Source organism: Papio anubis, chromosome 18 (genome assembly GCF_008728515.1).
Source record: "Papio anubis isolate 15944 chromosome 18, Panubis1.0, whole genome shotgun sequence".
NCBI lineage: Eukaryota > Metazoa > Chordata > Mammalia > Primates > Cercopithecidae > Papio > Papio anubis.
This window is the reverse complement of record NC_044993.1, coordinates 281868-298043: the sequence shown is the minus strand read 5'-3', so window position 1 is coordinate 298043 and position 16176 is coordinate 281868. Positions and strand designations below refer to the sequence as shown.

General features: G+C 52.7%; 1 protein-coding gene across 15 annotated transcripts in view; it reads right to left on the bottom strand.

Annotated features, from left to right (window-relative positions):
* The window catches only part of FANCA (FA complementation group A), a 74618-nt gene that overhangs the window by 1355 nt on the left and 57087 nt on the right, over nt 1–16176 (bottom strand). For 6 of the 15 annotated variants that reach the window (XM_003917338.5, XM_009197081.4, XM_009197089.4 and 3 more), the window contains 9 exons: nt 11175–11259; nt 8811–8983; nt 7835–7943; nt 5730–5789; nt 5483–5587; nt 4364–4476; nt 3671–3809; nt 1549–1611; nt 142–247 (listed from right to left, as the gene is read on the bottom strand). In XM_003917338.5, coding sequence (XP_003917387.2) covers nt 142–247; nt 1549–1611; nt 3671–3809; nt 4364–4476; nt 5483–5587; nt 5730–5789; nt 7835–7943; nt 8811–8983; nt 11175–11259 — 953 coding nt within the window. Of the gene's footprint in view, nt 1–128; nt 493–1548; nt 1612–3670; nt 3810–4363; nt 4477–5482; nt 5588–5729; nt 5790–7834; nt 7944–8810; nt 8984–11174; nt 11260–16176 lie in introns of those variants that run through there. The other 9 variants (XR_004179689.1, XR_004179691.1, XM_031658019.1 and 6 more) reach the window with 6 other exon arrangements.

Here is a 16176-nt window from a genome sequence, read left to right as displayed (position 1 = left end):
GAAACGGAGCTTATAAACTTAGCAGAAAGATAGTCATGAAAATGAATGAGTGAACCTCAAGGAGGGCACGTTCTTAACCATTTGAAAGTTGCGTCTGAAAAGAGCAGCCCTCTGCATCCGCGCCTCAGCAGTGTTTCTCACCACTCTCTGTCAACTGGAAGAGCGCCAGCCAGGATATCTTCCTCTTCTCTAAACACTCGAGGACTGCAGCACAAACATCTAAAGCCTTCGATGGGTCCGTGGCACTCTGTAAACCGCAGGAGAGCAGCCCTGAGAATGGCCGACCTGCTGTGCTCCCGCGAGTAGGAGGGCACAGTCCTCAGCACACAAGGCATTTCTTCTTTGCTTACTGAAAGTCTTAAAACTGGTGACAACCGGCCGGGCGCGGTGGCTCAAGCCTGTAATCCCAGCACTTTGGGAGGCCGAGACGGGCGGATCACGAGGTCAGGAGATCGAGACCATCCTGGCGAACACGGTGAAACCCTGTCTCTGCTAAAAAATACAAAAAACTAGCCGGGCGAGGTGGCGGGCGCCTGTGGTCCCAGCTACTCGGGAGGCTGAGGCAGGAGAATGGCGTAAGCCCGGGAGGCGGAGCTTGCAGTAAGCCGAGATCGCGCCGCTGCACTCCAGCCTGGGCGAGAGCGAGACTCTGTCTCAAAAAAAAAAAAAAAAAAAACTGGTGACAACCTATGGAAGATAACACTGGGCCTCTGGCCAGAAGAGGCTCAGGTAGGAGGCCAGGGACTTCAAGCACCCACACCAAGGCTGCTGCACCACGTCCTGAAATAAGGCATTGAAAGAAAGGCCCTGCCGGGCGCGGTGGCTCAGCCTGTAATCCCAGCACTCTGGGAGGCTGAGACGGGCGGATCACGAGGTCAGGAGATCGAGACCAGCCTGGCCAACACGGTGAAACCCCGTCTCTACTAAAAATACAAACAAATCTAGCCGGGCGAGGTGGCGGGCGCCTGTAGTCCCAGCTACTCGGGAGGCTGAGGCAGGAGAATGGTGTGAACCCGGGAGGCGGAGCTTGCAGTGAGCCGAGATCGCAGCACTGCCACTACGCTCCAGCCCGGGCGACTGAGAAGACTCTGTCTCAAAAAAAAAAGGCCCACAGGCTGGATGCAGTGGCTCATGCCTGTAATCCCAACCCTTTGGGAGGCCGAGGTGGGCGGATCGCTGAGGCCAGTTCAAGACCAGCCTGGCAATATGGTGAAACCCCATCTCTAAAAATACAAAAATTAGCCGGGCGTGGTGGCGCACGCCTATAATCCCAGCTACTTAGGAGGCTGGTGCAGGAGAATCGCTTGAACCCAGGAGGCAGAGGTTGCAGTGAGCCGAGATCACACCACTGCACTCCAGCCTGTACAACAGAGCGAGACTCCCATCTCAAAAAAAAAAAAAAGCTCACGGTGTGGGAGTTCTCACACTTCCGCAAACACAAGGAGCTCCTGAGCCACTCTGGAAACCCTGACTTGGAAACTGGCTGCCCGGTTCCCCCTGCCTGGCCACAGTGGGAGAGGACACCTTGGCTGGTAAGGTCTGACTTACATTTGAGGTCAGATGTGACGAGAGCAGGCCCATCAAGGAGAAGAAGAAAAGGAAAACCAATAGCTGCAAATAAAAATGTGCACTTCTTACTACATTAAAATTACCTGTGCTCTGTCATTCTAAATAAGGCCGAAACGTTCCTCTTTAATTGAAATTTTTTACATCTAGGCCATAAATCCTTTAAGTGGATCTTAGAAAACTTTCCAATCACTTTTAGAGAGACAGCTTGATTGAGAATTAATTACTGCTGGCTGGGTCATTTCATACTTGCCTTTAAACAAAGCTAGAAACAGTTTGAAAAAGTAACAAGAGCCAGAAAGAAGACTGCTGCAGTCTCCTTGGCTGTGTGCAGTCCCAACTCACCATCATCTCCCTGCAAGGCCTCCTGTCAGAAGTGTTTGTAAAATCCTTGAAGATAAACCCACAGGCTCCATCCTAATCCAGGGCTTGACTGTGGACACTGTCCTCTCCACACACTAGGGCCTTAAGGCCCTGGAGCCACTAAAATCCCTTCTAACAAAACTACACAAGAAACCTGAAGACACATCCAGAAGAATCCCTGTAGGGTTGTTATAATCACCAAAACCCTGGGCACTGCTGTTGGCACAGCTTTCAGCTGGTGTAAGTCGTGTGCTGACATGGCACCTATGCGTTGAGGATCTCAGGCTGGGCACAGGTTCTCGGGCTGCAGCTCTCCTGTGGGATGCTTGTTTCCGTGCCTGTTCTATACACACCGCCCTGGGCTCCCTGCACAGAGGGCTGTGGGTGTCACTGGTCTTGTGGGGGCTGTCAGGCTTCCCAGGGTGCAGCAACCAGGTGGGTCTTAGCCCAGCGTGGTCCCTGGCTGGGAACTCAGAGCAGCCTCCTCTCCCACTCCTTTCCCCATGCCTGTGGCTGCAGACAGTCGCGTCCTTGCTGCCTCTTGTCCCCAGCACCCCAGCTCTGAGCTGTCTCACTGCAAGCTTATCTGGGGCTGTCCCTCGGCAAGTGAATCGAGGCTACTGCAGCATGAACGCAGAAGGCACCACTTGAAGCTGACAGTTTTTACACTGGGCTGTGATGAGGACAAAACTAAGCTGAAGAAAAGCACTTCAAGCCTGGGCAACATAGTCAGACCCCCATCTCTGTTTTACTTTCTATTTATTTATTTATTTTTTTGAGCCGGAGTCTCACTCTGTCGCCCAGGCTGGAGTGCAGTGGCGGGATCTCGGCTCACTGCAAGCTCTGCCTCCCAGGTTCACGCCATTCTCCTGCCTCAGCCTCCCGAGTAGCTGGGACTACAGGCGCCGCCACCACATCCGGCTAATTTTTTTTTTGTATTTTTAGTAGAGACGGGGTTTCACCGTGTTAGCCAGGATGGTCTTGATCTCCTGACCTCGTGATCCGCCCGCCTCAGCCTCCCACAGTGCTGGGATTACAGGCGAGAGCCACCGCGCCCGGCCTACTTTTTAAAATTATTTTTTTTGAGACAAGAGTCTCGCTCTGTCACCCAGACTGCAGGGCAGTGGCATGATCTCGGCTCACTGGAGCCTCTGCCTACCGGGTTCAAGCGATTCTCCTGCCTCAGTCTCCTGAGTAACTTTACAGGCTATGGGATTACAAGCATGCACCACCACACCGGCCTAATTTTTGTATATTTTGTAGAGATAGGGTTTTACCATGTTGCCCAAGCTGGTCTCGAACTCATGACGTCGTGATCCACCTGCCTCAGACTCCCAAAGTGTTGGAATTAGAGGCATGAGCCACCGTGCCCGGACTAGAGACCCCCATCTCAGAAAAAATTATAAAATTAGCCGGGCATGGTGGCACACACCTGTAGTCCCAGCTACTCCACAGGCTGAGGTAGGAGGATGGCCTGAGCCCAGGAGAACGAGGCTGCAGCGAGCTGTGATTACACCACTGCACTCCAGCCTGGGCGACAGAGTGAGACCCTGTCTCAAATACATACAACCATTTAAAAAAGTGGAATTATTATTACTAGTAAACTTGAGAGTCAAAGTCTTACTCCAAGCCTCATATTTGTCTTTAGAAAAACGCAGCTCATCAGGCAGGCCCAGAGAAGCTGCACGGATTGAAACCAAGCTTGCGAGAAAAGAGTCAGTAAAAGAATTTCCTGTCTTGCCTCCTCTCTCTCGCAGTCCAGCTTCGTTAGCTGCTTCCTGACGTTTTCTTCCCTGACTTGTTGAATCGCAAAGTGCAGTGCAGCAGCTGAGAGCCAGGCCGGGTTAGGTGCCGGGGAGGCGGCATCAGGGGAGAGGAAACTGGGACAGAGAAAACGGGGTCAGTGCAGGGCCTTACAGCCAAGTCCTTATTCCCACCTGTCGCCTTTGGGGCTTGCCTTTCCATCAGAGGACACAGAGGGCTTCAGGACCATCAGAAACTAGGTCTGCATCCCCCAGCACCCCCAGGTCCACTGAGAGTCTGGGCAGGTGCTGGTACTGCCCCTAGCGCATCCTGGCGTTCTGAGAGCTCCTGCTGACAGGAGGCAGCCAGCCGGGTCCTGTCCACCTTGCCCTGTGCTCTTGGGCCCCAGCTGCGTAAGTTTTGGAAGAAGAGGACTTATTTCCCTCAGTTCTCCCTGCCTGGCCCTGTGACTGGATCAGGCAATTCCCTCCCAGAACGGAGAACAAAGGACTACCTGGGTAGCTGGGATTACAGGCGCCCACCACAAGAACTCGGTTCTTTTCTCCCTGCTCACACAACACGCTGCCCACACCACTTTCCTCAAGCAAGCCAGGGTGTTTAGGAGATGACCTCGAGCAGGTCCTAAAGTGCATCTGGGCAGGCACACCCCGTCCTCACCACCCACACGTACTCGCTGGCAAACTGCCGGCCTTCTTGCAGCTTCTGCAGTTCCCGGGGCAGTGGGCTCTGGCAGTGTCTCCTCCACTGGCAGAGCAGCACAGGCTCCAGGCTCGGCCACCACAACTAGAGAGAGAGCAGGACACAGATGAGGGGGGCTGGGGTGGACACACGTCCGCTGCCACAGCTATGACAAGCCCACAGCGCTCCTACAGGCCACCACGGGCCCACACTCACCCTGCGCTCTGGAACTCCAAAGCCAGTATCTTTACCTCAGTTAAGGCTCAAAGCAGTTCCATGAGGCATTATTACCCACACTCATGGAAGACGTGGAATTTGCAGAAGGAAGAGCCTGGCCTAACGAAACAGTGAAGGGACCACACTGCCCCTGAGCTGGGAATGCCTGGTCCTTCGATGTCCTCAGCTGAGAGCTGGCGTTCTAAACACGGAAGAGTTCATTTATCGTGAATTCCACTAACTGAGCTACAACTTGGTGCAAATGCAGCTTGGGGAGCTCCTTGGGGAACATGCTGTGCTGCGGGAGAAAAAGGCCCTCGTGTCCCTGATAACTGAGAAGGGAGGGCGACAGCTGTGGTCTTCAGGACTAAGTGAGCCGTCACGGAAGTGAGGGAAATGCTGCCCCCACCACTCCCGGGACCCTGGGCTGTTAGGGGAGCCTGCTGAGCTCTGGCGGGAGCTGAGGTGAAGTCTCTGCTGTGAAGTCCCACGAAAGCGTAGTCGGGCGCCAGTGGGCCACGGTTATGCTCTCGTGAGGGGCACAGGCAGCCGCCGTACAGCCTCCAGCCAATTCGTAACCCAAGACAGTGAACAAACAAGCCCTGCACCCTGTGGACACGAAGGTGCCGTGGGGTCTGAGCGGGGTCCACAGGGGAAAAGTCCTGAGGGTGCCCATGGCCAGGGCGGTGGGGGCGGGGACAGTTCTAGGAACTCAGGACATGCAGCCCCCATCTGCCGCGAGCTGGCATCTTTAACTGTGGCCTCCATGTCTCCCGACGCATTTTCTCTGAGATGGTAACACCCCGATGGAGAAGTGCTGCAGAGACGCCAGAGGCAGCCGTGGAGTCTCCCGCTCATCCCCAAAACAAAACTCCCGACAAGACAGCTGGCCTACCAGAGCAGAGGTCAAAATTAAGGGGCATTTTGTCTGGCACTTGGCCAATATGAAGTCGACCATCAGGGAGGGGTCTCTGCTCCGCAGACAGGCGTTCAGGAGGCCCTGCAGGAGAGAACGCACCAGGAGGTCGGCGGTTTGCGAGGACCCACAACCAGCGGAGTGCAGGAACTCGCAGGAAGCTGACAGGAGGACCCACCCCCAGCATTCTGAGAAGGCCATGGGAGGGGCTGAGGGAGCAGCTTACCCTGAAGAAGTGGGCAGTGATGTCCTGTGTCAGGGCACCTCCGTGGGAACAGAAGTTTCTCTGCAAGAGAGTTCAAGGCAGGTAAGAAAAGGCTACGGGAAGAGAGGCGAGACCAGCGTGCAGAGTGGCTGCTGTGCAGATTCTGTTGTGAGAAAAACACTCACTAAGGCTTGGCGTGGCCACCATGGATGGTGCTCCTGGCTGACCGGGCCTGGAGCCCTGGCTGTGCGGTCCTGAAACTTAACGGCTTCCCTGGGCAGCCAGATCCTGCAGCTCAGCAGCTCTGGCCCAAACAGTCTTGTAGGCTCCAGGAAGAAGCCAGGGAGGCACAAGCGGCCACAGGGAAGGGGACGCACCCGAAGCCCAGATCTGTGGTGAGGATGACACTAATACCACGGCCCGACCATCCTCTGGCTCCTCTATCCTTCACTAACCAAGTGCCGTCCATGGTGTTTTCCTGTCTGTCGGCTGTCACGTGCCATTCTGAGAGCTTTCCGAAAAACAGCCTTTCGTAAGAATTCAGAGGAAACCATAGTGATTTTCTTTTTTTTTTTTTTTTTTTTTTTTTGAGAGGGAGTCTGGCTCTGTCGCCCAGGCTGGAGTGCAGTGGCCGGATCTCAGCTCACTGCAAGCTCCGCCTCCTGGGTTCACGCCATTCTCCCGCCTCAGCCTCCCGAGTAGCTGGGACCACAGGCGCCCGCCACCTTGCCCGGCTAATTTTTTGTATTTTTTAGTAGAGACGGGGTTTCACCGTGTTAGCCAGCATGGTCTTGATCTCCTGACCTCATGATCCGCCCATCTCGGCCTCCCAAAGTGCTGGGATTACAGGCTTGAGCCACCGCGCCCGGCCTAGTGATTTTCTTAAAGCTTTTGCTAGTCTCATGTCCTCTGCTCTCCTTGTCACATTTTAAAGTGCTACACAAGGCCGGGCACGGTGGCTCGTACCTGTAATCCCAGCACTTTGGGAAGAAGCCAAGGTGGGTGGATCACGAGGTCGAGTTCGAGACCAGCCTGACCAACATGGTGAAACTTCATCTCTATTAAAAATGCAAAAATTAGCCGGGTGTGGTGGCGGGCACCTGTAGTCCCAGCTACTCAGGAGGCTGAGGCAGGAGAATTGCTTGAACCCAGGAAGCGGAGATTGCGGTGAGCTGAGATTGCGCCGCTGCACTCCAGCCCAGGCAACAGAGCAAGACTCTGTCTCAAAAAAAATTTCTTCTTAAATAAATAAATAAAAATATAAAATGCTCCAGAGCTGGCATGGAACCTGAATTCCATCTCTCACATTTGTGCATTCAAAAACAAGCATCTGTCTCCCCTGCTCTGACCAACTGGGTCCCTGACACTGACCCATCCCCATAGCAAGGGCCACTTCGTTTTTTTGAGACAGTCTCGCTGTCACCCAGGCTGGAGTGCAGTGGCACTGGCTCGGTGCAACGTCTGCCTCCTGGGCTCAATTAATCCTCCTGACCCAGCCTCTCAAGTAGGTGGGACTACAGGCATGCGCCACCATGCCCAGCTAATTTTTCTATTTTTTGTAGAAACAGGGTTTTGCTGTGTTGCCCAGGCTAGTCCTGAACTCTTGGGCTCACGTGATCCCCCCGCCTTCCCAAAGTGCTGAGATTACAGGCGTAAGCCACTGTGCCCGGCTACTGGTTAACATCATTCTGCAACTCACACTGGGCAGTGTCTAAAACGGAAGACAATGGGGCTGCCTGTCAGGCAACAGCAGTAGTCAGATCACAAGGCTTTTTCACACGTGAAGCATGTTGAGATTAGAAATAAATGAACTGAGGTGCGTGGCACACAAAATGGTCTGTACGATTCCATGCGTCAAAATTATTAAAACTTGAGGGAAACTGAAGGAACTCAAACTTTGGAGAAGGCAACCTACAGCTGGTTTGGTGACGTGCTGGCCGCCGTCCTGGCTGTGGGTAGGGGCCCTCCCTCACACGGCATTCCAGACATTGTTCCCTATTTGACTTTGAACCCTTTCTTCAGTCATTTGCACGGTGAATTCAGGATACGCATGGAGGCTGCAAGAGCTGCTGCCAGTGCCACAGGCACCGACAGATCAGATGGACACATGCACACGGGGCACCTACCATCTCAGAGTTGACCAAGTGGAAGAACTGCTTGCATCTGGCAGTGATGGGCTGTTCGGCCTGGAAGCTGCTGCCGCAGAGGACAGACGAAGGCAGGCGGAGGAGGATCCTGGAAAGAAGGGGCTGTATCTGTGGCAACCGCACAGCGAGTAGCAACCACACCCTGAAACCCAAGGCCACTGTTGGAACCGGAGCCGTGGCCTGTGTCCTTCTGTCCCATCCAAAGCCTGCACTCTGAGCCCAACTCCCCTGTACCGTGCTTGGCCCACTGCACTCAAAACGTGTTACCAAACAACTTTTAACAGTTACATAATAACCAAGTGGATGATGCGCCAGTCTGTCTAGTGAAGCAATTCCCTACGACTGTAAAAGTAAATGACTTCGATTTAATGACTTCACGCTTATTATAAATGCAGCTGCCATGGGCATTTCTGAACAGTTTTCCCTACTTTGACAGGAGCTCCTTCTGCGACGTCCCTCCACATCTGAGCAGGAAGGTTTTTTGTTGTTGCTGAGACAGAGTCTCACTCCGTCGCCCAGGCTGGAGTGCAATGGCACGATCTCGGCTCACTGAAACCTCTGCCTCCCACGTTCAAGCAATTCTCCTGCCTCAGTCTCCAGAGTAGCTGGGATTACAGGCGTCCGCCACCACACCCAGCTAATTTTTGTATTTTTAGTAGAGACAGTGTTTCGCCATGTTGGTCAGGCTGGTCTCAAACTCCTGACCTCAGGTGATCCACCCACCTCAGCCTCCCAAACTGCTGGGATTACAGGCGTGAACCACCTCGCTCAGCCGGAAGGTTTTAATCAGAAGTACTTTAAACCCTCTGGATCCTCTCCGTGGCAAGTGCTACAGAGAGGGACAGGCTTGGGATGGGGACACACAGACAAGTAAGTCATGGGAAAGGAACTCGCTACAAAGAAACTCTAGGACCGTCATGAGATGTTGCCCTGCCCAGGTGGTAGTAGGTATTACCGTTTGTACATGAGCAGCTCCCTCTGTCTCTGAAGGCTGGCAGCCACGTTCCAACCGCTCGTCAGAGCCTGGAGTCGTCGGCCAAAAATCCCAAAGAGGAAGTGCCCCTGGGAAGGGGTGTGGCCGAGAGGCACCGAGGGGTCCTGCTGCAGCTCCAGGTCAGCTACCATCTCCTGGAAAAGAGGAGGATGCTGGCACAGGAAGGCCTCGGGGCTCACTGCCCAGCCAGTCGGGTACCCTGACGGGGGGTGGCGCGGTGTCAGGGAAAGGTCTCCACAGGGGACAGGGCAAGAAGGAACAAGTGGGGCAAACTATTTCAACTGGAAATCACTTTGAAATTGAAATTGTAAATATAGAACAGTGCAGGCCGGGTGCTGTGGCTTACGTCTGTAATGCCAGCACTTTGGGAGGCTGAGGCAGGCAGATCCCTTGAGCCCAGGAGTTAGAGTACTGCTTTTCAATTAAGAAAAACAGCCGGGTGCTGTGGATCAAGCCTGTAATCCCAGCACTTTGGGAGGCCGAGGCAGGCGGATCATGAGGTCAGGAGACAGACCATCCTAACACGGTGAAACCGTCTCTACTAAAAATACAAAAAATTAGCTGGGCGTGGTGGTGGGTGCTTGTAGTCCCAGCTACTCGGGAGGCTGAGGGAGGAGAATGGCTTGAACCTGGGAGGCAGAGCTTGCAGTGAGCTGAGATCACACCACTGCACTCCAGCCTGGGCGACAGAGCAAGACTCCATCTCAAAAAATAAAACTAAAAGAAAAAACAAAAAAAAGACCAGATATGGTGGCACATGCCTGTAATTCGGCACTTTGGGAGGCCAAGACAGGTGGATCACCTGAGGTCAGGAGTTCAAGCCCAGCCTGGCCAACAAAATTAGCCATATAAAAATTAGCTGGATGTGGTGGCAGGTGCCTGTAATCCCAGCTAATCAGGAGGCAGAGGCAGGAGAATCGCTTGAACCCAGGAGGTGGAGGTTGCAGTGAGCCAAGATCCCACCACTGCACTCTAGCCTGGGTGACAGAGCAAGAGTCTGTCTCAAAAAACAAACCAACCAACCAAAAAAACCAGCACAAGGACACCCATGTGCCCTCCACCCAGATTAACCTCAGGCTAACATTTTACCCCACACATCATTTTTGCCTCACAAGTCTTTTTTTTTCCTTTTTTTGAGACAGTCTCAGTCCGGTTGCCCAGGCTGGAGGGCAGCAGTGCAATCCTGACCTCTCGAGCTCAGTTGATTCTCCTAAGTCAGTCTCCCGAGCAGCTGGGACTGTAGGTACACACCACCAAGCAGCTGGGACTGTAGGTACACACCACCATGCTCAACTACTTTTTTGTATTTTTAGTAGAGACAGGGTTTCACCATGTTGGCCAAGCTGGTCTTCAGCCCCTGACCTCAAGTGATCTACCCGCCTCAGCCTCCCAAAGTGCTGGGATTACAGTCCCAAAGTGCTGGGATTACAGGCACAAGCCACTGTGCCCGGCCGGCTGTGTTTTTTTTTTTTGAGGTGGAGTCTCGCTCCGTCGCCCAGGCTGAAGTGCAGTGGCCGGATCTCAGCTCACTGCAAGCTCCGCCTCCCGGGTTCACGCCATTCTCCGGCCTCAGCCTCCCGAGTAGCTGGGACTACAGGCGCCCGCCACTTCGCCTGGCTAGGTTTTTGTATTTTTTAGTAGAGACGGGGTTTCACCGTGTTAGGCAGGATGGTCTCGATCTCCTGACCTCGTGATCTACCTGTCTCGGCCTCCCAAAGTGCTGGGATTACAGGCTTGAGCCACTGCGCCCGGCCCGGCTGTGTTTTTTAAAGAAGAATAAAGATCAGGTGCAGTGGCTCATGCCCATAATCCAACAATTTTGGAGACTGAGATGGGTGGTTCATTTGGGCCCAGGAGTTCGAGACCAGCCTGGGCAACATGGCAAAACCCCAGGAAGTCAAGGCTGCAGTGAGCAATGAGCGCACCACTGTACTCTAGCCTGGGAGAAACAGCAAGACCGTGTCCCAATAATAATAATAATAATAATAATAATAATAATAATAATGATTAGAAGGAGCCAGGTGGGTCTAGGGAAAGCATCTGGCTAAGGAGTTAGGAGGCCCCAGTGCTGGGGGAGGGGAAGACAGGGGCCTGGCACAGAAGACACATGGGTGGCCAGCACCAGTAAACACCTGTTGACTGACAGTGAACACACACAGGTACATGCTGTCTACCTGTATAGATCTCAAGTGATCCACCAGCCTCGGCCTCCCAAAGTACTGGGATTACAAGCATGAGCCACGACGCCTAGACTATAATAAACATCTTAATAGGATGCAGCCTAAATGAAGTGAACGCACTGAGTTGTGGCATCCTCAAACTCACCTGCAATCTGGAAATAATGTCCTCATTTCCTGTGCGGCCACCAAAGACCAAATCGGAATTCTCTGAGTGGTCATAACTCCTTGAGCTGAAAACAAAATACAATAAAATCTTCCTCAGTATCGCCTAATAGTGCTGGAGTTCCCAGTTCTCCTCCTGCCTCCCGAGTTGAGTGATGGCTGTGCTTTTCTGACAGTGTGACCTCACATTAGTCGACAATAAACAACAAAAACTGCCACAAAATACTACCAACCCCAACCCAGGAAATACAAAAATTATGTACCATGACCAGGGGGGTTTATCCCAAGAATGCAAGGAGAGCTTAACATCCCCAAATCAATATAATGCAGTTATCAATAAAATAAAAAGCAAAAACCACAGGATTACCTTAACAGATGCAGAAAAAGCACTTGATGGAATTTAACATCCCTTTGTGATAAAAACACTCAATAAACTAGGAACAGAAGGGGATCTTCTCAATCTGGTACCTGGCATGTATGAAAAACCCACAGCTAACATCAAATTTAATGAGGAAAGACTGAAAGCTTTTCTTCTAAGATCAGGGGCAACAAGGATGTGCTCTCTACACTCAAAGCAGTGTCGCTGCCTCTACTCAACACTGCACTGGGGCCGGGCGCGGTGGCTCACACCTGTAATCCCAGCACTTTGGGAGGCCGAGGCGGGCGGATCATCTGAGGTCAGGAGATCAAGACCATCCTGGCCAACATGGTGAAACCCCTTCTCTACTAAAAATACAAAAATTAGGCCGGGCACAGTGGCTCACACCTGTAATCCCAGCACTTTGGGAGGCTGAAGCAGGCGGATCACCTAAGCTCTGGAGTTCAAGACCAGCCTGGCCAACGTGACGAAACCCTATCTCTACTAAAAATACAAAAAATTAGATGGGTGTGTTAGCAGGCACTAGTAATCCCAGCTACTCGGGAAGCTGAGGCAGGAGAATTGCCTGAACCCGTAAGGCAGAGGTTGTAGAGAGCTGAGATCCTGCCATGGCACTCCAGCCTGGGAGACAGAGTGAAACTCTGTCTCAAAAACAAACAAACAAACAAAAATTAGCAGCCAGGCGTGGCAGCGGGTGCCTGTAATCCCAGCTACTGGGGAGGCTGAGGCAGGAGAATCGCTTGAACCCGAGAGGCGGAGGTTGCAGTGAGCCGAGATCACACCACCACACTCCAGCCTGGGTGCCAGAGCAAGACTCCGTCTCAGAAAAAACAAAAAACACTGCCCTGGGAGTTCAAGCCGGGGCAATTCAACACGAAAAAGGAAAGCATCCAGATGGGAAAGGAAAAAGTTAAACTATCTCTGTTCACGGATTATATGATCTTCCTTTTGTTTTTTTTGTTTGAGACTGAGTTTCACTCTTGTCGCCCAGGCTGGAGTGGCAGTGGCATGATCTCGACTCACTGCAACTTCTGCCCACTGAGTTCAAGTGATTCTCCTGCCTCAGCCTCCCAAGTAACGGATTACAGGAGCCCATCACCGGCCCGGCTAATTTTTGTATTTTTAGTAGAGATGCGGTTTCACCATGTTGACCATGCTGGTCTCCAACTCCTGACCTCAGGTGATCGCTCACCTCACCCTCCCAAAGTGCTGGGATTACAGGCGTGAGCCACCGTGGGTGGCCCAAAATGTTTTTTGATCCATCAAAATGGATCAAAATCCTAAAGAGCTAAACTAAAAACAGATGATCTGAACTTTATAAAAATTTAACACCTTTGTGCATTGAAGGATACGATCAAGAGTGTGAAGAGAATTAACAGAATGGGAGAATATATTTACATATCATATATTTGATAAGAACTTTATCTAAAATATATAAAGAACTCATACAACTCAGTAAGATAAATACAGTCATGAACTGCTTAATGACAAGGATCCATTCTGAGAAACACATCTTTAGGTGGTTTCCTCACGTGAACATCAAAGTGCACCGACACAGACCAGAGCCCTCCGCACACCGAGGCCACACGGCACGGCCTGCTGCACAGACCTAGACAGCAGACCCCCCGGACGCCTAGGCCACATGGCATGGCCCGCTGCACAGACTTAGCAGACCCCCTTGCGCGCCCTAGGTCATGGCATGGCCGGCTGCAGACCTGAACCAGCAGACCCCCGCTTAGCCCACAGGTCACATGGCATCAGCCCAGCTGCACCAGACCTAGACAGCAGACCCCCGCACACCTAAGGCCACATGGCCCACTGCACAGACCCTAGACAGGCGGGCCCCCCATACCTAGGTCACATGGCATGGCCCTGCACAGACCCTGAACAGCAGACCCCGCCTTGCGCCTAGGCCACATATGGCATGGCCACTGCTGGGCAACCCAGACCCCGGACGCCTGACCCACCACGGCCTGACCTGCTGCACGGACCTGCGGCAGACCCCCGGACCAGCCTAGGCCACATGGCATGGCCACTGCACAGGCTTGTGACCCCAGACTGGGCCGTGGCCCAGCTGCACAGACCTAGACAGCAGACCCCCAGCACACCCTGGGTCCACATGGCCCACTGCACAGACCCTAGACAGCAGACCCCCACTTTTACAGGCCTGGCATGGCCAGCTTTCACACAGACTTAGCAGACCCCCGCACACCTAGGCCACATGGCATGGCCCACTGCACAGACTTAGCAGACCCCGGACGCCTGACCCATGGCATGGCCGCTGCCACAGACCTGACAGCAGACCCCAGCACACCTAGATTCACACAGCATGGCCGCTGCACAGACCTCGACAACCAGACCCCCGCACACCCTGGGTCACATGGCGCTGGCCGCTCACCAGACCTAGACAGCAGACCCCTTTTAGGTCACACATGGCATGGCCCACTGCACAGACCCTGAACAGCAGAGCCCAGCACACACCTAGGTCTGGCGCTGCAGACCTGAACAGCAGACCCCCGCACACCTAGGCCACACGGCATGGCCCGCTGCACAGACTTAGCAGACCCCCGCACACCTAGGCCACACGGCATGGCCCACTGCACAGACCTAGACAGCAGACCCCCCGCACACCTAGGTCACATGGCATGGCCCGCTGCGCCCAGGTTATGAACCGGCACAGCATGGAACTGTACTGAATACTGCAACTGGAACACAACAGTATTTGTGCATCTAAACATAGAAAAGGTACAGTAAAAACACAACTTAAAAAAAAAGTGACAAAACAACTATGGCTTTATGGGATTAGTGTCATATATGTGGCTCGTTGTTAACCAAAACACTGTTATGCAGTACATGAATGTAACCCAGTTTTCAAATGGGCTGAGGATATGAATAGATATTTCTCCAAAGAAAATCTACAAATGGCCAATAAGAAAATAGAAAGATGCTCAAAATCACTACCCATCAGGGAAGTACAAATCAAAACCACAATGAAATAGCACTTACTACCCACTAGGATGACCACCAACAAGTCCGGCCTAGCACAGAGGCTCACACCTGTAATCCCAGTACACTGGGAGGCCGAGGCGGGCAGATCACCTGAGGTCAGGAGTTCGAGACCAGTCTGGCCAACATTGTGAAACCCCATCTCTACTAAAATTACAAATTAGCCACCAGGGCCGGGCACAGTGGCTCAAGCCTGTAATCCCAGCACTTTGGGAGGCCGAGACAGGCAGATCATGAGGTCTGGAGATGGAGACCATCCTGGCTAACACGGTGAAACCCCGTCTCTACTAAAAAAATACAAAAAACTAGCTGGGCGAGGTGGCGGGCGCCTGTAGTCCCAGCTACTTGGGAGGCTGAGGCAGGAGAATGGCCTAAACTCGGGAGGCGGAGCTTGCAGTGAGCTGAGATCCGGCCACTGCACTCCAGCCTGGGCAACAGAGCCAGACTCCGTCTCAAAAAAAAAAACAAACAACAAATTAGCCACCAGGTGAGGTGGTGCCTGTAGTCCCAGCTACTTGAGGGGCTGAAGCAGGAGGATCACTTGAGCCCAGGAGGTCGAGGCTGCAGTGGGCTGAGATCTCGCCACTGTATCCCAGCCTGGGTGACAAAGTAAGACCCTGTTTCAAAATAAATATATCAGACAAAGTAAGACTCTGTCTCAAACAAACGAAGTAAATGGATAAACAAAATATGGCTGATCCTTCTGTTCTGCAGTGAGCAGCTCTGTGCAAACCTACCCATAAAGGCTGGGGAAGTTGGGAAGCTGGAGAAAGAGGCTGAACAATCCAGTTTCTCAGACAGAAATGTTTAAGGGCTTACAGACAGAAGCCATGTCTTGGGCAGCCTAGAGAGATGATGCATCCCTGCAATGTTACCCCCAGGCGGGGCTTCTATACCACAGGGAAGGATTATTGAAGTCAACCCCTCAGGGAAAAGCAAGAATGCTCTGTGAATCTAACCGCTGGATTTAAGGTGGAAAATTTGTTTTTTTTGTTTTGAGATGGGGTCGGTCACCCAGGCTGGAATGTAGTGGTGTTATCACAGCTCACTGCAACCTCTGCCTTTCAGGCTCAAGCAGTCCCACCTCAGCCTCATGAGTAGCTGGGACCACAGGCACGCATCACCATGCCTAATTTTTTTTTTTGTGGAGATAGGGTTTCACCAGGCTGGTCTCGAGCTCCTGAGCTCAGATGATCTGCCTGCCTTGGCCTGTCAGTGCTGAGATTACAGGCATGAGCCACTGCGCCCGGCCTCAAGGTTGTTTTGACCTAAGAGTGGGATTTAAGGTAACAGCAGATAAATGGGAAATCTCAGGAGGCATTCTTGGAGTAGGGTTAACGGGAAGTCACCCACGATAGAGGTGCGTCAGCTTCCACACCTTCTGTGAGTGTCAGTCGGCCATAAGAAGGAAGGGTGTGCTAATATGTGCTACAACACGGATGAGCCTCAGAAACATTCTGCTCAGCCAAGGAAGCCAGACACAAAGGGCCACATACTATGTGATTCTGTTTATATTAAATATGCAAAAAAGGCAAATCCATGAACAGAAAATGGATTCCTGGTTGCCACAGGCAGGGGACATGGAGGGAAGGTGCATACA